The 23,346-nt window shown below is 51.9% G+C and overlaps 1 protein-coding gene across 1 annotated transcript; it reads right to left on the reverse strand.

Annotated features, from left to right (window-relative positions):
- Nucleotides 1–393: 393 nt before the first annotated feature.
- LOC133211505 (cytochrome P450 26B1) lies at nucleotides 394–21,104 on the reverse strand. The gene is made up of 6 exons (XM_061351902.1): nucleotides 20,555–21,104; nucleotides 18,231–18,455; nucleotides 5,034–5,309; nucleotides 3,772–3,927; nucleotides 2,750–3,031; nucleotides 394–1,855 (listed from the first exon to the last, which is right to left on the reverse strand). Exons 1-6 carry the CDS (start codon nucleotides 20,756–20,758, stop codon nucleotides 1,463–1,465), a joined length of 1,536 nt encoding a protein of 511 aa, XP_061207886.1. The 5' UTR covers nucleotides 20,759–21,104; the 3' UTR covers nucleotides 394–1,462.
- Nucleotides 21,105–23,346: the final 2,242 nt, after the last annotated feature.

A 23,346-nucleotide genomic window follows, 5' to 3' on the forward strand; every position in this document is an offset into this window, starting at 1 on the left:
CAGGATGGGCAGGGATGCTTCAGGTCAGAGAGGATCTCCCAACCTGGTGCTTGGCTCTGATCTGGATCAAACGCCTGCTGAGGTGCTTGGGGAGCTTTTGTTCTGCACCCACATGCAAGGCCATGTCTGTTTTCAACACAAGCCACCCATCTCACACTCAACCCAGAAGCCTCTTGCATGCATAAAGTAAAGAAAATTAAAGAAACCCACCCAGGAAACCAAATGCAAGATACCTTGGTGACCGCTTGCTTGTGCTGGAGAAGCTTTGGGCAGGGTCCATCTCCTGGATTAGTGGTGGAATGGGGCCAACAGCTTGCAAAGAGCCCACTGTTCACTCTCCTTCCTGCTGAGCTCTTCCCATCGCCAAACAAAACCCAAACACAAGACAAACAATGCAGATGTTGGCTTATTTATAGAGATCACCTTTAATGCAAATACCTCCTGTGGAAGAGGACACACTGAAATGAGCAGCTCCGAGTGGGTGGCTTTGCTCGGTGCCGTGGTGCTTGCAGAGCCACGGTGGGTCGGCAGGGCCATGCATTTTGGTGCCTGCACCTTGAAAGAGAGCAAAGGCACCACAAAATGCCCCTAAAAGGATGCCTTTGCATGGGAAAGGGGCTAGTGAGGGGCTGCGGTGGGGGAATGGGTGCACACAGGCCGTGTAGCAGCAGCAGGAAACTCAACGAGAACAAAAAGGACACCCCTTCCCTTACCCAGCACCCCAAATGCAGATATGCACTTGTCCAAGGCCTCAGGGGGATGGCTCCCCAGCCATTCAGGCCCAGACAAGACACCACAGGGTTTTTAGGTCCCATAGCAGGGGCAAAACGGCAGCTCCACCTTCCCCGCTTGCCCTGGAGAGGGGATGGGAATGGGCATCACTTGTCTCCCCCTCACCAAGGAAAGCCTCCAATGCCCCGAAACAAAAAACACAGCCAAACAAACGGGAAAACCCAACAAAGCCACAAATAAAAAAACCCCAAAACACTGTTATCACCAGCTAATTTAACACTGTTGAAAGAAAAAGATCAGAGGCCACCCGAGAGCCACCCAGGCACACCAGACCTCTGATCATGGGCTGATTTCCAAAGCCTTTCCCGCAGCCGGGCCTTTGCAGTGCTCCTCCTGGCAGCAGAAGTGTTTTATAGATATTTATATATATATTTATAATATTTAGATACTGTGTATGGTCAGACATCCCAGCTCGCCTCGGGTTTTGGGACTCTACTCCTTTCCAACAAAAGGAGATGCACGGCGACATCTTCTCTGCTCCACATGGGAAGAGCAAAACGGTTTTGGCAGCTTCACCGGTGGAGAAAGCAGTCCTGACCTGGAGGCTCTGCGAAGTGAGCATCGTGGAGAAGCTCCTCATCCCTCTGTCCTCCCCTCCTGTTCGTCCCCTTGTCCCCATCCCAACCCTCCATTCCCCGGCTGCCCATCCCTCATGCCACCAGCGTGGGCTTTACACCGTTGCCCCCAGCATGGCATCTGTCCCCGTCAGGATCTCATTCTGGTTAGAATCCAGTCCGAAAAATTTGACCTTGAGTCCATCAACTGGGTGGACCACGGGCACCAGGGTGATTTTGGGGAAAGTCCTGGTGGCAAGCTCAAAGCGGCTGGTGCTGGCCAACTCAATGGCCAATGCTTTGAGAAAGAGCTTGGCCAGGTGCTTGCCCAGACAGGTCCGTACGCCTCCTCCGAAGGGGAGGTAGTGGAACCTGCCGTCCTTGTCTTCACTTCGACCCTGACCAAAGCGGTCAGGGTCGAAGACATCCACGTCCTTGAAGACGGGGGCAGTGTCGTGGGTGTCCCGGATGCTGTACATCACGCTCCAGCCTTTGGGGATTTGGAAACCCTGCAGAGAAGAGAGAAGGGGTGGAGAGAAAACCGGAGTCAACTCTACTGTAAAGAGAGAGGGAGCAGGATGACAAGATAAAACCATTTTGCTTTGTCTGCTTTTTCCCTTTTTCTTTAGGTTTATTACTCAAGCATGATGTAGACTTAAAAGAAAACCAGAAAGCGCAGAGCAAAGAGCTGGGAGATGGGAATCCTGAGTTTATTCCTGTCTCTATCCCAGGGACCCTCCTGATGATCCATTGTTATTTATTTGCTTTGTGGTCACTGGCAGGAGTTGCCTACCAGGAGCCCCGTGGTGCTTGACTGCCGCCGAGCAGCTCCCCAGAGCGTCCCATGACTTTGCTCACACCCTGCCTCCTGTCAGCTCAACGCCCAATGCACATGTCAGGGCCTGGGCGATGAGAAACGGGGTGGATTTATCATCCCCTGAGCATTTTAAAAGGTTTCCGACTCAAATCATTACATTAATAGGATTTACAGCAACAAGCCAGGTCTCAAGATTTTGTTTTGCTAGTAGGAAATTCCAGCCATCGTGATGAGTAATCTGCCTGTCATCCAGCAGCCTGGAGATGCCCTTTGCAGTAAACCTTTCCCTTGCCACACCCCAGCTCAGATTTTGGCGTCAAACCCTGTCACGAGTTGCTCTTTGAAGCATCATGCCTGTCTCCTCTTTGACAGTTCAAGTGCATCCCTTCCCTGCCATGGGCCAGATCCCATCACTCTACTCTGAATCCACACCAGTTCCACCTCCCATCACCAGCAGGACCTAATTCATCCTCCCTGAGGTCTCATCTAAGCCAGGCTCAAGCAAGATTTGCAATAACATGCAACAACAAGGCTGTTTTGGGGAGCTTGCGGTGTAGCCGCACCTTGGAGACATGGCAATACTCACATCCAGCTCGAAGGTTTGCAGCACCGTCCGGTACCCCCCAGAGATGGGGGTGAAGAGGCGAAGCACCTCTTTGATGACACAGTCCAGGTACTGGAGGCTGCTGATGTTGTCGAGCCGGAGGGAGCCCTCACAAATGCAGCCGTTGTGGAGGATGCCTTTGCTGCGCAACTCCTCACGCAGCTTCTCCAGGACCCGGGGGTGTTTGAGGAGCTGCATGATCAGAGAGGTGCTGGCACTGGCAGTGGTAGCATAGGCGGCAAAGATGAGCTCCAGGGTACCATCCTGAAAGATAAGAGCAAAGCCAGGCTAAGACACAGGGGATAGGCAGATAGACAGACCAACAGCTATGGCATATCAAGGGACAGGCATACAGGATGCCATGGGGCAGTTCTTTTCCCAACAGCGCTGGCATATCAAGGGACAGGCACACAGGATGCCATGGGGCAGTTCTTTTCCCAGCAGCTCTCCAGCTTGGTCAAGTCTAACTGCAAGGTATCTCCATGTCCAGGCACAGGTCTTGGACACCCACCATGGACAGCTTTCTGCAGAGCTTTGAAGGATGCTGAGGACCAGACAGGCAGGAGAAAAAACCCTGGGGTTAGCACATGAAGGACAAGTTATGCCATGACCCTGCTGCAGTTTACAACTTGCCAAGGGCTCATATGCCCTGCAAAGAGGACATCATAAAACTGGATGGGTCAAGGGATGAAGCTGGTCAAGCCTGAAAGCTCCAGAAAACTTGCATGGTCTTTTGGTATTCCCTGGAAATGCTTTTTTGAAAGGACTAAGTGTAATGTACAAATAAAAATGCCCCATAGGAAAGCAACCGGCTTGTTGGCATCACAACCCACCAGACCAGGATCCATCTGCAGCTCCAACAACACATTGTGGTCCCCCAGCTCTTACTGATCATCTCAAGTTGACCCCAAAAAGTCCTCCTTACAGAAGCTCATGCTTTGCTCTTCAGGGAGCCCTGGCGCTGAGGAAAGCAAGCAAAAGGTGACCATGAGGAAGCTCTTTACCTTCAGCTCCTGCATGGTTAGCTCCTTGCCATGCTCTTTGCCACTCTCTATCAGGATGTCCAGTGCATCAGCATAGTCCTTGCCCTGCGTGTTCTGCAGCTTCTCTTGGATGGCTTTCTCCAGCCCTTTCTGCAGTGTCTCACGTGCCCGGATACCCTGTGGAGCAGGAAGCCATCAGACCACACAGGACACAATGTCAGCACCACCATCCCCAGCCCAGCATCCCCAGGATCTTGAGACGTGCTGAGGACAACATATCTAAGTAATACAACTGCAATTGCAGATGCTCAAAGAGAAGTATAAAGATGCTGAAGTTGTTCCCCTGGGCAGGAGGAGTAAACTCAAAGTAGGCGAAATTACAGGCAGGAGTAATCAGCACCTATGTGCAAATGATAGGTCTGATGTGGGAGCCCCAGTACTGCACCAGTTCACAGGCCTCCGGCTCACCCTGGGATGTATGGCAGTCCCTGGGAAAATTGTTTCTCAAAGGAAAGTCAATTCATCTGAAAGGATCCTCTTCCCGGGATCGTAATGGGCTTCCCAAGCAATTTTATCACCTGGACTCAGTAAAGTAATTCCTATCTGAGTGCAGTTGCACCGGGTTAACCTGCTGCTGCAGATGCTTCAGAGTGGCAAATGGGCTCATTCCAGTGGTCAAATAACAGGGACAAAATTTGCAGTGATAATCGCAAGAAATAGATATTAAACCCCAGATTTCTATTACCAAAATTCACCATGAAAAAAAAAATATGTATTTTTTGTCAGTGTTTTTTGTTACATTTTCATTTTGCATCGTTCATCAAAAAACTGGAATAGTTCTTGGAATCTAAATGTCCACTGACCTATTTTGCCCTGGGGACAGGAGGGAAGTAACAGGAGAAAAGTCCCACAAACAAATAAATGCAGCAAAACTGCCAGCTACAAGTGAGGAGAAATGGCTCATTAAACCTGGGCGAGTCCTGACTGCCTTCTCCCTTGCATTAAACCGCCGTCCCTAGCACTCTGAAATCCTGTGAATGGATCTTCCTCTCCACTCTATCCAAATTGAACTTTATAGCCCCAAATGGACTTGCTTCTAGAGGTCAGAGGGTGAGAAAACATCCCACCGGGAGCCTATAGAGTTGGAGATTCTATAGCAACCACGATAGATAGATAGATAGATAGATAGATAGATAGATAGATAGATAGATTCTATACCAACCACCCCATTAATCTCAGGTGGGTGCTATTGGCAAGTGGAGGACTTGACCCTAATCTCTTACCCTCCTGTAGCCGCTGAAGGGCAAATCCACAGGCAAGGAGAAGACATTCTCCACGAACTGCTGATAGACCTCGAAGAGGCGGTTGAGCTCCTCATCGGGGATGCGGAATCCCAGCAGGACACGGATGGCCATGCGGAAGGTGAGCTTCTGAGCCTCGTGGTAGACATTGATGGACTCAGGGTTGCTGCTCCAGGCCCGAAGAGTGTCTTTGATCACCAGCTGGATCTTGGGGAGATAGCTCTCCAGTGCCTCATGGCTGAAGATTTTGGAGAAAACCTACAAAAGAGAGCAAGCAGAGGTTTCTATGCAGTCCCAGCACCCTACTCTTTGCCTTCTGCAGTAACCAGCCTCTGCCCACCAAAACGGACGTCACAGATCTCCTGTGCGGAGCAGGTGTCATCATCCAGAATTCATCATCCAGAAGCACCAATTCCAAAAATAGCTGCCAAAAAGGTTGATGGAGAAATATCAGCTGATCCCCACTACAGCCATCACAAATCATAGAATCGAGTTGCTCAGAGCCACGTCCACCCTGGCCTTGAATGTCTCCAGGGACAGTGCATGTACCACAAATGATGGGCAATAACACGGTGCTAAGGAGAGATGGGAGGAAACGCTTCACCCTGCACACAGAGGGACGGATGGAACCTGCTTTCCCACAGCTCCATGTCTCAAGGCTCCCAGTCACATTCACCGCATGATTTGGATGCTACTAATACATCTTTTCCGTGGGGATTCTCTGCTGACTACCATGATTGTGCACTCAGGCAAACACACACAAGCTTTTCTCTCAAAGGGAAGGGCTGGCGGCTTCTCCCACCTATCAACCCCTTTTGTTAATATGTGTAAAAATGAAGTAGTGCTAGTATTTTGAGGCATTTAGGGTCTCTGTGCAATCTAGCTGAGCCCAGACAAGGGTTCAAGTGAGGAAGAGAAGCACACACGTACACAGAGGCTGCACTCGCACACGGTTCATTTGCTTGGGAAACCAGGGAAAAAACCCTGATGTCAGCAGATACTATTAATTTAAGCTCTGTGAGTAAACACTGGACAGGAGTGGACCTCCCCAGGTCCCCGATGCTAGCGGCTCCTTACTCCAGTTTTGGGCTAGGGCCCACGTTGCACGAGGAGCTCAGCAATGCCAGGAATGTCCCTTCAGCCCTCCCCGGCGCAGCCCACAGCACACGCTTTCATTCGGCATCCCCGGCCGCATCCCTCCCAGAGTGCACCGGAGGAAAAAGTGCTGTTTGTTTATATTTTATTAACCTCCACACACACATACAGACACACAGACACATGAGGGGCCGCATGCAGCACGCACGCACGCACCGCCACATGCCAGGCCTCCGGGCAAATCAAATCAAAACAGGCTCCCAAGGAGGGAGCTGCAAGCTGGTGTAGCCTCCACCGGTGGCCAGCTCCCAAAGGGGGCTTTAATGCATGGTGGGGGGGCTGCAAAGTTATCGAAAGAGGAGAGAAATCAAAGCCACCCCCTCTTTCCATGAGCGCCGGGCTCGCTGGAGCTGTAAATGTGAGAATTTCCTCCGCAGTCAGCACTCAAAGGGAAAGGTAATATTTTCCTGGCTGCGACCCCTCATTGCTAATGCACATCGTTCACTGGGAGTTTGTTTGGTGAAATAACACCTCTGTCCCCTCGCAGCCCCCAGGCAGGAGGCTCGACAAGAGCCGCTTCATAATGAACCGGGCTGAGCCCTGAGTAAAACTCATCGCACAATACACGGTGGGGCCAAGCTCAGAGGCTCCTGATGGAAATGCCAGCATGCAAACGGCATGGGAAAGAAACTGCAGTCAGACCAACAGACAGCTCTGCCTGCAGACAGACAGCAGTCCCCGGATGGCAATGCAGAGCGGAGGCATGAATGAAGGGAAAGGAGGAATGAATGAATGAATGAGTGAATGAATGAACAGCGGGGCGGCGAGATCACGGCCAGGGCGCGAGACGGTGCGGCTGCTGCTTCCTGCCGCCTCCCTGCACTTCACAAGCTATTTTTAAGCCTGGAAAGGGCAGCGATGCTCGGGCAGAGCTGCCCGTGTGAGGGGGTGAAAAAGCAGCCGCTTGGCAAAGAGAAGCTGGAGGTGCTAAAGCTGAGTTCCTCAGCTGCCTGGGGAAGGTATGAAGGGAACTGGGAAAAGGATGGCTCCTGGGGGACATGAGCATTGATGACATCAGGCGTTGATGCAGTGGTAACTGGAGGAGGGCTGGAAGCCATGAAGTATGGGACAGGACCTCCTGAGTGGGGCCGGTGAAGGGACACAAATGTTTCCCATCCAGTTGGGATAAGTAAAGAAACTCCCAGTGAACCACTTCGCCTCCCACAAACACTTCCCGTGACTCAGTTTCCCAGTCAAAAGCAGAGCCAGTGAGGGGACAGCTTCTGCCTAAAGAACACTGCCTGCAGCCCTCCTTGGAGACACCGTCCCAGTGGAGATGGCCTCTGGCAGAAACCCTGTCCTCCCCAGCTCTGCCCAAGTGTCTCCCACAGGCCAAGTGTTCAGGAATCCTCTGCATCCTGCAGAAACTGCAGCAGTCCAAGAAATGCCTCTGGTCCCACTGTGCAAAACTGCAGCAGTGGTGCAGAGAACCAGCTAGGGCCAGACCTGAACCCTGCAGACCAAGCCAGACTCTGAAGAGATGAATCCCTGTCCCAGGGAATGATGTGCAATGATGTGCACAGGAGAGGACCCTCAGGAAGGGAAGATTGAGGCCCTGTGGATATCAGCACAGCACCTGCCCAGCCTGGAAAATGATGAGCATTTAGCACTGGGAGGTTGGGGGGGATCTGGGGGACGTTTGCTCCTTTTTGAGCTGTCCTTTTTCCTCTCAGGCTCCTCCAGCCCCAGCCAGATGCCCCCCACGTCTGCTGGAGCCTGCAGCTCCTGGCCATGGGGCCATCCAACATCGCACGTCCCGGCCACACTGCACCGTCCCGTCCGCTCGCCGCCGCTGCGCTCCACGCCGCCTAATCCCAGATGTCAGCAGATCCTTCCCCAGCCAGACACAAGTCTGGATCCCCTTCCAGTCACCTCCAGTTCAACCCTGCATCTTTCCAGTTGATTAAAAAGGAGGAAAAGGCAGCCAACTTTCCCCGACAAACCTCCGCGCGTCTCTAGCCTAAAATTCCTGCGCCCTCTAGTGAAGCCGAGACGAACGTCTCGACCACTCGACGGAGCAAAACAAGGGAAAGCCGATGAGCATCGGTGCATTAAGAAGTTGCTCCAGAGCTTCCAAGAGACAAAATCAACCATGAGAAAATGCTCGGCTTTGCTAACACCGAGCTGCCATAGCCCAGCTGCAGTGGGTGTCTGGCCAGGTGGCCTTGGTAAAAGTGGACAGGAATTTTGGGGATGCTGGAAAGAGTCCCCATCTTTTTCACATATTGATATGTCCCATAAGAGCCAAGTCTTGGGGTTTGCTCTGCCAAAGGACATTCATTTACACCCGTACACACGCACTCACCCTGCACCCAGGGAGACACCACCACCCAGGGAGTCTGTCTGGAAACCTCTGAGTCCACTGCATAGTGGAAACAGGATATTTAAAGGTTTATGGTTTTCCTAAGGCAGAAAATTCCTTCTCAGCTCCAGGATCTCCTGGAGAGATCCAGCTCTATGTGACAGCGAGCTGCCACCCGGTACTGGCTGGAGAATACTGCAGCCCAGTCCTTAAACTACACCAAAGAGGAGAGGAAATTCAAGTGAAGAGCCCTGAGCTTCAACCCAGTGTTTTCATGCATAGCAAAGGCTTTAGTTAGTGGCTGGGGTGGTGAGAAGCTAGCAGGAACTATGCTTCTCACCGTTACCCCTCCTTGGTTCTGGCCAAGCCTCTAAAAGCACCAGCTTCAGCCCCTGCCTTTTGCCATCCATGATCTGCAGGTCTCCTGCTCCCAACCATCACACCAGCATGGCAAAGAAGGAATGGAGCTTTTCCTTCCTCCCTTTTCGAAGGAAAACTTATGCTTTGGGATCAGACACCTGCACCTCATCCAGCCCATGTCAGCCAGAGCTGCTGGCCTGACCAAGCGAAGGCACAATGAGTTAGGAGATGTTTTCACCAACCAGTTTGGCACCCACCATCCGTTTGGCCATCCAAAGCAGCATCCAAAGCAGAAATAGTACCTGGAGATGTACTATTTCTTCCTCCATTTCAAAAGACCAGGCAGTGTTTGTCCCAGCCCTGTCCTGTCTTCACGTTATAATGGATGTCTTCCTCTCTCTGGCATCAGACACAGGGCAGCCAGACATGAATCCCACTGCCACGCTCCAGTGGGCTTGTAAACTGTGACGTTTTTGGAACGGGATGAGAAGGTTCATGGGCAACAGGCTGTCTTGGTACTGGGAGTGTGAGCAGAGGGAAAACACAGCAAAAACAGTTGTGAACATTATACAAGGAACCGCAAAGAGGAGAGGACCTCCACAAAACCCCACTGCTGCCCTGACATCTCACTGTCTGTTTATAAAGGGCTTTGCTTTTCACAGGCACACAGCAAAGAGCTGATGTCTTTTTCCCCCATGCTGTAATGGGAAAATGGAGCACATGGACCACTCCATGGTCTCCTGCCATGCTCCATCACAGGAGGAATCCAGGCGCATTGAGAGGGAAAGCATAGCACTGCCTGCAGGTGAGGAGTGTGGAGACGAAGGCAGCAATCTCTCTCAAGGAGAAGTGCAAGAGCCCCATGAACACTGTGACCTGTCTCCATAGGGAATCTGGATCCAGTAGCTGGAGTCTCCAAACTCAGCTCAGCTGAAGAAAAGGAATGGAGTGCCCTTGCAAAAGGCAGTAACACTGAAATGATTCACCAAAAAATGTGCTGGAAAAAATGCACATATCATTTCCTCAGCATCCTCAGGCCACGTTATGACGATCAAGCACAGTTCAGGGCTGCCCATATGCCTAAGTGTTGGGGTTATTTTACATCTAGGGTTGTGAGAAACTCCAAAATTTAATATTTCCACTTGTATTCAGAACAAAAACTAGCCCGAGCACACACATTCTCCTACAGCATAAAAATTTCCATATCCAAGCATCTCTCCTATAAACCCTCCACATGGCATGAGAGACCTCACTTTTCGTCTGAAAGCCTTTAACAGGCTGTCAGGCTAAAATAATGATGCACAGGCTGGAAGGGCAGAGCAAGGAACACGGAGAACACCCTATATCTGTCTCAGCATCCCCATGTGCAAAACTGCCTTGTATCTCAAAACCCAACGTCATCAGCAGCAAAAGGCTAGCAGTTCCACTTCAGCAATTTGGGCTTCTCAGCCCATTTTACAGGGATCATAGAATCCCAGGCTGGTTTGGGTTGGAAGGGACCTTAAAGCTCATTCAGTTCCAACCCTCTGCCAGGGGCAGGGACACCTTCCACTAGAGCAGGTTGCTCCAAGTCTGTCCAAATACCTAAACGCAGTTCTTCAGCATCTCTGTGCCTATACCCCCTTTGAAGCACTGCTCCAAGTGCTCTCTTTCCATTTATTCACAAGGAACCAGTACATCTGAAGAGAGTAAAATCGACCTTACGTGTTGTCACCACTCCTCAAGAGGGAATCAAAACAGGGGTAAAGAAGGCATCACATCAGTGAATAGTGCTGCAAAGAAATAGGAGCTACGTCCAGCCAGAAGGGATTAGAAAGGTAGGATCAGCTGGCTGAGAAGAGGTCCAACAGGACACACGCCTGCTGCCTGTGGCTGGCACCTTTGGCCAGAGCCATGGAGAAGGAGCATCCTGCAAACCTACCAGGCACACAGCCACATGCTCACAGCTGCCGTTCACCAGCATCACAGGGCCAGGTCCAGCTGGGATGGCCTACCCCATCCGGTTTGGACAGCATACTAAATCCTTTATCTGTGGTGTGGATAGAAGAGCTTACACAGAGCTAAAGAGGAGAGAAGCAGCTTGCGCAGGCAGCAGGGATAGTGCCCTGTCCACCACTGTGGAACCAATGGAGGAGAAATATTAGGAGAAAAGCTCCCTTTTTGTTTGCCCCCCTCATCTTCCTGAAGCACAAAGAGCAGACCAAAAGGAAGGGATCCCATGTGTTTAAGTAACCCAGAGCATGGACACTACTAGAGACAAAGCCAGACATGGCAAAGAAACCAGAAGTGCTCTTCCATGGGAACACTTAGTTCCAGGTTCTGCCAAGTGTTCCACAAGCTGCAAGAGGAGCAGAGCACAAAGGTGGCCACGCTCAGAGAGGATGAGAAGGAAATAACCACGTCATAGTGCAGCCCACTCGATCCCTAAAGTGAAATAAATACGCATAGCTGAGCATGTATGGTGTCTTGGAAATCAATGTGGAAAGATGCTTGAAAAGCATTTGCTCCAGCAGCCCTGCTGCTGAAATCCTGAGTAAGGTGCTGAGAGAGCTCCATGCATCATATGGGGATGAACACACATCTGAGGGTGCAGAGGTGTCCCTGCTTTTCAACACATGAGCTCCTGCAGACTACCAATGAGGTGTCTTCTGAGCTTTAAACTAAGCCCAGGGAGGAGATGACAAGGGCTGAGATGACCCAAGGCCACTCCACAGAATTTAAGGAGAGGAAGCTGAAGAGCAAGCTGGCTGACAGGGAAATATATTTAGTGGTAGAAGTGCCAGCTGAGAAGGAATGGAGAGCATCGTTAATCCAAAACAAAGCACTCGGTCCCCAGAGGGATGAGAGGGATATTACAAACCACAATTTAGCAGGTTACTTGAGCTGCTTGGAAGGATGGAGTATGATGCAGTGGAAAACCAAAGCTACACAAAGACAGTGTAGGATGGATCCTGAGTCCAAAAGGCTCCGCCACATCTCTGGGATTAGCTCCTGGCTTCTCCCATTCCTATTCAGAAGCGGAGCAGGGTCCCATGCAGAGCTATGGGCTGCAGTATGGAGTTCTACCCAGTACAGAGCATTGCAGCCCAAGGAGGGGTTTATAGAGCCATGGAATGGTTTGGGTTGGAAGGGACCTTAAATCCCATCCAGCTCCAACCCCTGCCACGGGCAGGGACCCCTTCCACTGGAGCAGCTTGCTCCAAGCCCCTCTGTCCAACCTGGCCTTGAATACTGCCAGGGATGGGGCAGCCACAGCTTCTCTGGGCACCCTGTGCCAGCGCCTCAGCACCCTCACAGGGAAGAGCTTCTGCCTAAGAGCTCAGCTCAGTCTCCCCTATTTAACCTTGAACCCATCACCCTTTGTCCTGTCACTCCAGTCCCTGTTGAAGAGTCCCTCTCCGGGAACAGTCCTTTTCATCAGCTCTGTGCCTTATGGGACACCCACAACTTCCATCCCAGATTACACGGGAAGGTAGGAAAGCCTGTGCTACAGAGGTTCAGACCACAAGTTATCCATCGTACAGTTCCTGCGCTGTAACCACGCTCCTACACAACCCAGTTTCCCAAAGCAGGGTCTGACCTTGCAGGGCATTTTGGGGTGGAAGGTGCTAAGAAAAGCACATAAGATTTGTCTCCCAGCCTGCACTTTGCATGGCTTTTTCTTTTAATCCATTGGAATTACCCTGGATTTACACCACTGTAAATGACAGCGCTCCTTGGTCTAAAGTCAATGAGCCAACCTAGCTGACAAATTCCTCCCCAAGACCGCGAGCAGGAACCCTTCTCCATCAATGAAAGCTTTTTCTCCTGCTCCAGTGGCTTTTGCCCATGGATTAAAGCTCACAGGGGCAGCAGCCTGACACGGACACACTGGGAAGTGCCTGGAGCCAGGCCAGCTCTGATGGCAGCTGGAATCCAGCCCGCTTGAGGCAACTGATATGATTTGGGGAGGTGGATGGAAGAGAATGGTTTGGTTTCCACCATGGGATTTACAAGTCACATAGAGGAGGGTGGTTTGGTTGTGTTTAAATGCAAAACAAAGCAGAAAAGAAAAGAAAAAGCTTCTAAAAACCCTCTTAACAACTTGATTTGGGTCTTTTTGTAGCGTGAAAGGTACATTCCCGCCTCCTCCCATCCCTCCTTCCTCCTCCCGCCCCTCTCCCCCATCCCTGTCCTTCCCTCCCTTCCTCCCCCCCAGTCCAGCCCACAGCAGCTGGTTTATATTTGGCTGTAAATTTATGGCCCCTTTTGTGTTCTTAATCCTCTTGCAAACTATATTAAAGCCTCAGACCTTTCTACTTGGTGCTAATAAGCTCAACACTTGTATGCCTCCGAGGCAGAACATTAATTGTGGTGTGTTAATGAATGATGTAGTTTTGGACAGTGAGACAAAACAGGCCGTTTCTCTGCACCACTGTCTGCTTCCTCCTCGAGTCTCCGGGTCTAGGATGTCTACCCAGCCCACGGACTGCTTTTATTCCTTTTTTAAGCCAGCTGTGCCTATTTTGGGATTACTATGCTGGAACAGAGCACGAGCCCGGCAAGTCCAGCACTCTCCTGCCAAGGCTGGATGCTTCCGAGGAAAGTCTGAGTCCCACCTTCCCCGTGCACTGTAGCGCATATCCTGCACAGGGAAACTCCTTCCTGGCCCCAGGCGCTGCTCAGTCTCAACCTAAAACCTAAGGGCTGTGCATCCTGGCCGTTTCCAGTTCCCATTTCCTTCTCCACTGAGATGCTGGGGTCCCTCACAGGGCTGCCTCCCTCTCTGCTTGCTATAGTTCAGCTTCCCGCTGGCCTCACATCCCATAAAAGCAGAGCACATGCTATCACCATGCCTAAGAGCAGAATTCCTTTCCCTTCATTACAGGTCATACTGACACTTCCAGAAGACATGTGGCAAATCTGGAGCAAATGCACTGATTTCACTGCGGCTTCATGGGTAGAAATGGGAGCTCACAGGTAGAAATGGGAATTGAAGTTGTCTATAAGGACAGATGTAAGGTGAGGTGTAAAAAGGATTGAGTGGAGCAAGAAGCCAGGCACCATCCTCAGTCACCCCTTCCAATGGGATACCAAAGGAGAGCAGGCACTCCTTTCCCCTGAGATGTGTCATATCTGAGCCCAAGGGAGCGATGTGCATCCTACACATGATGGTGAGAGACAAGAATCTGCCACCAGAAAGAGTGAAGACCATCCCATGCTCAACTGGATGTGAGAGCAACGTGGCTGCTCCTGCCAGTAGCCTGCAAGGTGATTCTGAGACCAAAATGCCTCTGTGAGGAACAAGCTGCAGCAGGGGTGGCCCAGGTCCTTCCCTGACATCAACATAAACTCCACAACCCAAGAGCCGTAACAGCCTCTCAGTAGATATTTATCTCAGGAGGGCGGTTGAGGAGTTTTGGGTTCCTTTTGTTTGCTCCTTGTAAACTGTTCTTATCGACCAGCTTCATCTCAGGCCAAGGACAGAGCCAATGCTGATGACATCTGCAATAAAGTGATATCCTGACGCAGGCAAGCCCTGCTCCCAGCCTGCTCTCACCCTCCATCCTGCCCCACAAGGAGTCATATCCCTGCACAAAATTGACTTTAGACACTGTCTAATAATTGGAGAGTTCATTTCCCAAAAGGGGGAAGTTTTCTCCAATTTATATTGCCTTTGACAGCTTCCTGCAGGGGAGCTTTAATAAATAGGGGACGGGAAAACAGAGAGCTACCATAGCTTGTTAGTATGGCTTTGTTCCTCCTGAGCATCCCAGAGTCCTTTAACCTACAGGCCTAAAGCTTCTCGTAGCACAGGGATGGAGGATATTGGATCCATACAAGATCCCAAAGAAAAGCTGAGATAGGGAAACAAGAGATAGCAAACCCAAGCACTCCAGAGACTGAGTTGGCCAACCTGTCTCCAATCCCATCACTCATGGGCAATGTCCTATAGCAGATCCAGTGGTGTTAGCTACAATTTGCCAGTCTTGAAGTTACACTGAAGAGCTAAAACTCTTTGGAAACCTTCACAACACATGGCCAGTAAAACAGCTGATTTCAATGGCAAGCTACCAGAAACATTGTGCAAGAACATGTTGGTTATAAAGCTCTTTGACAAAGCTTATCTTCATATCTCAGTGGCAATCTGTTCCATCAAGAGGGGTCCATGGCTTCATTGCCTAGGAATGATGTAAAACTATCTGCCTGCACTGTTGTAAATGCAACTCCACTGGCTTTTGGAAAGATCAGGAGTTACTGCAGGTGATGACCAAGGACCTGTTGTGGAATAAGAGCTATAGATGACCCCAATGGTTGAAGTCGCAGCAGAGGGTGAGCCCGTGAGGTTTCACACTCCACCTCTCCTTGTGTTGGCTGCCATCCTATGCCACAAGCAGCTTCATGAGACATTATACCTGATGTACAATTTCTGGCAAGGACAGAGAAGGAGGAACCACTTTCTCAAGCAAGCAAAGGTTTGAGCTCAGAGATGAAGTGGAAAACAGGATTTGAGAGGTGCTCCAGAAAGCCCCACAATGCTTGAAACTGAATTATCAACAACCTACGAGGTTTCTCAGGAAATACTACTGCTCTTCTACATGGAACTTTCAGACTGCTCCAGTTCTTTTACTATTTCTATTATATCCTCACTACAAAAGTTGGTGAATTCTGTGAAAAATGTTGCCTTTTGCAACAAGTTCTTTGCTCAGCTCCCCAGCAGGTCAAGAGGAAGTGCAGACCGGGTGTCCAAGAGCAAAAACTGCCTAGAAGGAGCAAGCTTCAGTCTTAAACCTTGTGCTTCCTCCTTGGACCTTTCCAGCAGGGTGGAGAGACTTAAAAGTCAACATCATTTAACACAACAAAAGCTCAGGTCTAATGAACTCCAAAGACACCGGCTGGTCAAAGGACCTGGCCTGGAAAAAGCTTTAATTTGGTCATTGTAATCTCAGCAAGAACAAAATGATCTGTTTTCTTCCCATTAGAAGCAGGTTCTCCTTATCTCTGCATGCGCAACTCAGTGCAGGGCAAGGGGTGCTTTGCACAGGCATAGAAGCATAGAATCAGTCAGGTTGGAAAAGATCTTTAAGATCATCGAGTCCAACTGTAACACTGCCAAGTCCATCACTAAGGCATGGCCCTAAGGGCCATCTTAGTGTACTTCGAAGAGGAAAAGGGTAAGAACAAAACAGTCTCCAAAAAAAGCTGTATATTAAGAACCTTTTAAGTAAAAAGCTACATTTTGACTAAAAAGGTACAAAAAAAAACCATTCACAGAAAGATCTTCCCAAAGTTCCTTTATGCTTTTTAAACAAGGGCTCCCAGGCCCAGGGAGCACCCAAGGGTGTGTGATGCACAAGATGCTCAGCTCCATGAAAACAGGAATTAAGAGGAGATCAGGTGAAGGAATTGGAATAACCTCCTGCTTTCAAAGGGAAGGGAATCAGCTGCACCCAACCTCACACCAATGAAAGAGAAAGCTTAAAAGATAATGAGCTACTTTTGCATCCTGCGCAGCTTATCCAGGGAAAGGGCTTTGCTCACAGGTAAACTGGCTCAAGGCAGTGGGAAGGTGTGTGAACAGGAGCAAGGCTCCTCCTGGCATGGTGTTTTGTCTGAGTACCTGTTCTCAGGAGGCTTTTAGCCATCCCTTAGGCAGGAATTAGAATCCTTGCCAGCTTAGGATGATGTATGATGCCAAAAATTGGGAAGGTAAAAAGGTTTTGAGGAGGAGGAGAATGGAAATCCAGACCAGCCTTTGGAGTTAGAAAAATGCAAAAGCATTGGGATTCACAGGTTAGGGTGGGACATATATTTCCCACTTGGAAAAAACACTAAACTGAGAACTATAAATATCAAGGAAAAGAAGCTATTCCCTTTCTACGCTGCTGGTGTTGCTCCTTTCCTAGTGCTGGCACTCCCCATCTGAGCTGTGGTACAAATTACAAGTCCATCAGGATACCACAGAGGTCAGGCCTCCCTTTTCCATGACCCCGTTCCCATCACCCACGCTCTCCTCGCCTCCCCCGGTGCCTGTTCCTGAGGTCGGAATTCCGTGGTTTTATTAAGGCGATGGCAACCGAAGGCCTTCAGCTGCCTGCTTTGCAGTAGCAAAATATTATCTGGCTGTGCAGAAGATAAAAGGAGCAGAAAGGAGCTTTGAGGCACCTTCGAATCACTGCTTGCTGCTGCTTAACCCTCACTTAATAGGGAGTAAATAGGAGCCAAAGCTGCTGCCTTCCTCCCCCTGCAAGAAAGCAGATTGCTCCCCATATCCCTACCCCACTCCTGCCCCAGATTATGCTCCATGATGAGGGGAGCCCCAAGAACTACTGCCTTCCTCTTTGACAACAAAGTTGGGAAAAATATCTCATTTCTTAAGGGTAAAACAAGAAGCAGTCCAAGCAATGCAGTGTAATTGCAAAGACAGGGAACACCTTTTGGTGCTGGGTGCCATGCTCTATGCCAGTTATGCCATCTCCACCCCACAGCGATGGGGGGAAACACTGCCTTCACCCCAAATCCACTGCCTGACCCCACACAGCTTGGGAAGAGCCTGCCCCATGGAGGATAGGATGTGAAAGCCATTGTCCCTGCTGCCACTCTGCCACCACCGCTGCTGATGGAGGAACATGGGGATGGACCCCCCACATCTGCTTGGCCTCAACAACCCCCTGGGGGTTTCTTTGGGGGCTGTAAGGAGAGACTGACCCCAGGACCACCGAGTGACAAGGCAAAGGCCCAGGAGGATCTCAGATCCCCACAACCAGCTCAGTCCCACCCATCAGCACCCCAATATCCCTGAAATCCAATACAGCGCTCAGCGCCATGGGATTACCCCCACAGCAAACATGGACCCCTCAGGGTCTCTCTGCAGCACCCACATCGGCGGAGCCTGGAAATGGGGGGGTCGAACTTTGTTACCTCTCCCTTCATTCCATTTCACAGCCCCCCCCCCGCTCCTTCCTGGTTTCATCGCCCTTTTAAGAGCCCTGCGGGACCACGCTCACTTCTCAGCACCCAAAACGCGTGTAACCGGCTGCAGGGGGCATAGTGGAGGGGTTAATGGGGGAGGAAGGGGAAGGGCAGCACCTCCATCCTCAGCTCCACCCTGCGGTGCACCCCTTCATGTGGGACCCCCCATTCTATCATCGCCCTTTTAAATTCCTCAAAGGCATCGAGCGCGGACACAGAAGGGGAGGGGGGCGCACGGACCCACGCGGGACCTCTCACGCACGTGGAGGGGGGGGTCTGCGGTGGGAAAAGACGAGGATGGGATGGAGAGGATAAAGGGAAAGGGTTCCCCCCTTCAGGCGCGACCCCGTGCCCTGTGTGTGTCCCCCATCACCATCCCTCGCTCGCGGTCACTCGCGGGCGCCCCTCACCTTCCTCTTGTGGCGGTGGATGTCGCCGATGGAGTTGGCCACGGTGTTGGGCCCCAGCAGCATGCGGGTGCTGCGCGGCCACTCGGTGCTCACCAGGTGGTGCTCCCCCATCAAGATCTTCCGCACGTTTTCCGCGCCCGTCACACGCACCAGCGGCCGCCCCAGCAAGTGCGTCTTGAAAACGTTCCCGTACTTCTCCCGACGGGAAGACTGGAAGCAGGAGCCCTGCGGGGGTGGGAGGGGGAAGAAACGCGCGTGGACGGGGTGTTACCGCACAGCAAACACGCGTGGGGATCCCCACGGGTAGAGCTTGGAGGGGTGATGGGGGGTGCTATGGGGATCCCCATGGAGAAGCTATGGAGGGGATAATGGGGGAGTTGCGGGGATCCCCGCGGGTGAAGCTGGGAGAGGTGATGGAGGGGTTACGGGGATCGCTACGTGTGAAGCTTAGGGAGATAATGGGGGGACCGCAGATGGAGGTTTGGGGGTATCCCGGGTAAGGAAATGGTGGAGGGGACGGGATAGCCCGGACATCCCACCCGCCCTGCTCCTTCCGACGGGGCGCCCGACGCTGCCCGCGCCTCCCGGAGGGGTCGGTGCTCTCTGTCACCTTCCTCCTCCTCCCTTTTACTTCTACCTTTACCTCCCTTGGCACTTTTAAACCTCCTCACCCCCCCTTCTTTTCTCCCTCTTTTTAACCTCTCCTCCCCCTTTTTCCCCTTTTCCCTTTTATTTTCCCTTACCCCCCCCCCCTTTTTCCTTTCCTCCGCCCTCCTTATTTTTTCTTTTTTCTTTTTATTCCAATTCTCCCAGCCCGAATTTACTCGAAAGGCTGCAATTTGCCTAAGTAAATCTCCAGATTTAAAGAGCCTTTAATAACTTTCCCACATGCTCCGGGAGGTTTTTATCGGCGGGGAGGTGGATGGAGCCGCAGGGTTATGGAAGGGGGGGGGGGTCCCCCAAATCCCTCCCCCTCTATCCCAAGCTGGGAGAATAGCTGCGAGCGCTGGAGCCCCGGTGCCGGGCGGGGAACGCGTGTGTTTATTTTGAAACAAAAGCGCGGTTGTGAATGTTAGATGTTCAGGTGACCCTGTTTCTTGATCTGCGTAAATATAATTAAAGTCCTTTTTGTGGCATTAATAAAGAGTTATTTGTACACCATTTCCAGGGGCAGCACAAAGAGGACCTTTATGTGGGAGAAGTTTCGAATGGAGTCCAATTTATACAAAAAAATTCTGTATTTTTAGCGCTGGATTCTGTTTGGACGGAGCGTGTGGAAAAGCGAGAACCCTTTTCTGGTCCCCCTGTAAAAATCTGATAAATTTCTTTAAAAAATAAAGCCCTATTGAGAGCGGGCTGTTAACCCCTTCAGCGCCACGGGGAGGGAAAGGGGCGGTGGGGAGAGGGGCCGACGCTCCGGGGCATCCCCCTTGACGGGGGACCGGGACACAGGGACACCGGGACACCGCAGCCCTCGCAGCCGGGGCCGAGCTGCCCTTCGCGGCCTCGGGTTCCGCCCGTCCCCTTCGGCGGTGCCGTCAATGAAACGCGACCTTTGCCGGCGGGAGCATCCTCGCCAGGCTCCTGTTTGCTTTACTGGGAGGAGGAGGTGGGAAACCCTCGGGGGTTCCCTCCCGGGATGCTGCGAGCCCCCGGGGTGCCCCCATTCCGGCCCTCACGCCCTCCCTAACGCGGGGCACCCCTCGCCGCCTCTTTTCTTGTTATTTCTTTCTATTTTCCCCTCTTTTCTGTTCCTCGCCGATCGCCCTCTCGCAGCGCGGTCCGAGGGGGATCCCGCTCCGCCCGCCGCTGTTCAGCATTTAGCAAGGTTAATCCCGGGTTAATCTACCGATTACCTCCGCGGGCTTCCCCCAGCACCGGACCCGAGCCGGGCGGGTGCGAACCCGAAGGGAGCAGCCCCCGGGATGAGGACGGGACGCGGGGACCCCCGGGGGTCCCTCCTACCCCCGCCGTTATTGCAATTCATTCCTTTTTGGCAAGGATTTAAGCTGCGAAGGGAAGGGGAAAGGAGGTTTTGGGCAGCACGGGGGAGACCCCTCGGCTTCCCTCGCTGCTCCCCGGCTTCCCCCGCAGCCCCAGCGGGGAGCGGAGCGCGGCGGCCGCTCCGGGACAGGCTCCTCCGGGGTGACCCCTCACAATGACCCCCCCCCACAACCCCTGCTACCTCCCCGGCTCGCCGCATGATGCAATCGAGAGGAGAAGAAGGAAAAAAAGCCTTATAAAATAAGAACTAAAGCCGATCCCAGCCCACCTTCCAAGGGGAAAAGGGAGAAAGGGAAGGCAGGGAAGGGAATCCTCCTTACCTGCAGGAGCCAGTGGAAGGTTTCTCCGATTAAAGGGAATCCCATGGAGCCTTTAGGGATTGGTAGCTTGCAGGTTTTGTCGCGGGTGGCAGCCCAGCGGAGCTGCCACAGCTGTTGGGACACGGCCAGCAGCAAAGTCAGCGACACCAGGCACGCCGCGAGGGTAGCCAGTGCCGAGACGAGATCGAAACTTGCAAAAAGCATATTTGGAAGAAGGAGGAGGAGGAGGGTGGGGAGAGAAACAGCCCCTTGACAGGCACCGCACTCGCACCCACACACCCGCACGCACGGGAAGAGGGAGATCGCGGAGCGCACGGTGAGGGCTGCCTGGGGGGTCCCGGGCGGAGGGGGGGGGGGATGCACCCGCTGCCCCCCTCACTGCTGGCAGGGCAGGAAACAGCAGGGGAAAGGGGGGAGAAAAGGGGGGGAAATAGAGGGGGTGGTGGCAAAAAGGAGTTTCTTCTCGGTCCCTCTCTGAAAAGTTTGTTCTTGGTTGGGATAAACTTGATGGAGTGACACGGGCGCAAAAGCACACCCCGCAATAAGGAACGGGGAGGGGGGAGGGTAAAGGAAAAGGGGGAAAGGGGAAAGAAAAAGGAAAATAGAGGAAGAAAGGGGGAAAAAAGGAGGGAAAAGGAAAAGAAAGGAAAAAAGGAGGGAAAAGGAAAAGAAAGGAAAAAAGAAAAAGGGAAGAAGAAAATGGGGAAAGGAAAAAGAAAAGGGGGAAAAGGAAAGGGGGAAAGGGGAAAACAAAAAGGAAAAAAGAGGGAAGGAAAAAAGGGGGTAAGAAAAGGGGGAATAAAAAGGAAAGAAGAAAAGGGGGGAAAGGGAAAATAAAAAGAAAAAGGGAGAAAAAGAAAAACAAAGGGAAGGGGGAAGAGATGAGAAAAAGAGACCCCAAATAAGGGGTGAGGGCAGCAAATAAAAATTAAAAACCCTGAAGAAAAAAAAAAAAAAGAAAAAGGGGGAAAAAAAGACCCCCCAAAAAGTCCAAGCGCAGATGCTCTGGCTCCTGCTCGCTTCCAAGGCAAAGCCACACACACCAGAAGGGGGGCAAAAATAAGGATTTAAAAAAAAAATAATAAAAATCACAGAAAATAAGCGAGGTTTAGGAAAAATAGCTTAAAAAAATGATGAAATAATTCAGCCACGACCTGGAGAGCTGCAAGAACTGAGTAGCTGTACACATGTATCTACACACAGGGAGCGAGGCAGGCCGGTGGGGGTCCCTGTCTGCACACACGGGAGCGCGGGGCTCCGCACGCCGCGGTGTCAGCCCCAGACTTTCCCCGGCCGTGCGGGAGGCGGGCGGCGGGCATGGCCCCTCGCACTGAGGAGCGGCGGAGAAAGTCCCCGGGTGTTTATATAGAGGCGTGGAAGCCGGGGCTGGGCTGGCCGCCAGCTCGGCTGCTCCCCCCCGCACACCCACCGCACGCCGAGGGCTCCGGGGGTAGGCGGGTCGAGCCGAGCCGAGCCGAGCCGGGCTCAGCGGAGCCGAACCGAGCGGAGCAGAGCCGAACGGAGCCGAGGAGAAGCCCTGGCTCGCCGCCCGCAGCCCGGTCACGCCGCGCTCCGCGGCTTCATCCTCCTCCTCCTCCTCCTTCACCGCCGCCGCCGTCCGTACCTTCGGCCTGCGGAGAGACAAGCGCGGCTCAGCGCCGGCGCTCACCCCCCTTCTCCAACATCTCCCCCTTCACAAACTAACCCACCCGCTCTCCAAATCAATCCCCCTTCCCCAAACTAAGCCTCCCTTCCCAAATCAGCCCCACTTCTCCAAATCAACCTCCCATTCCTCAAACAAACCCCTTCCCAAATCAACCTCCCCCTTCCCCAAAGCAATCCCATACCCAAATCACCCTCCCCCCAATATTTAACCCTTAATGATGAGAAGTGATCCCCTCATCATTCCCCCCCCCGATGATTCCCACTCCTCGTTGGTGATCCCCACTCTTGCTATGGGCCCCCAATATTTAATCCTTACTGATTCCCCCCACTGCAACAATCCCTCAATATTTAACTCTTCATATTCCCCCCCCTTGTGATGCTCCCTCCAATACTTAACCCTTCATTATTTCCCCCCTGAGACGGTCCCCCCAATATTTAAACCCCAATGAACCCCCCTTTGCTATGATCCTTACATTATATTTAACCCTTGATGACTCTCCCTTACAATAATCCCCCCAGTATTTAACCCCAAATGACTTCCTCCCTTGCAACGATTCCCGCACCCAAGATCCACCCCAAAATTATTTCCCCCTTACAGTGACCCCCCTCCAGTGTTTAACCCTTAGGGATTCCTCTTTTATTCCCAAGAATGACCCTCAGTATCCCATCCTCCTTCAATGACCACGTTTGTCCCCTTTCAGTGATTTACCCCCTACAATAATCAGCCCCAGGCAATTATTTACCCCCACACACACCCCCCAATTTGCCCCAGACAATGACTCCTCCCCTCCCCAATAATTTACTCTTTCTATTGATCCCCCCTTCATTACTTGCTCCTTACAACACTTCACCCTCCCCATGATGACTCTGACTCCTTTACCCCATTTCCCTCCTTGCTACCCTCCCATTACTTCCTTCCTTGCAGTGATTTACCCTTCTACAACGATCTGCCCCTTGCAATGAACCCTCCCCAATTACTTGCCTACTTGCATTGATCCCTACCGCAATTATTTGCTCCCGGTGATCATTGACCATTGCAGTGATTTACGTTCTGCCCCCACATTATTATAGGGGGTGCTAGATGCCACTCACACCCTATTATTTGGGGGATTGGGGTGATTGGCCTG

Source organism: Neopsephotus bourkii, unplaced genomic scaffold (genome assembly GCF_033783945.1).
Source record: "Neopsephotus bourkii isolate Nb327-2 ecotype Australia unplaced genomic scaffold, CSIRO-AGI_Nbou_v1 NB_616, whole genome shotgun sequence".
Classification (NCBI taxonomy): Eukaryota; Metazoa; Chordata; class Aves; order Psittaciformes; family Psittacidae; genus Neopsephotus; species Neopsephotus bourkii.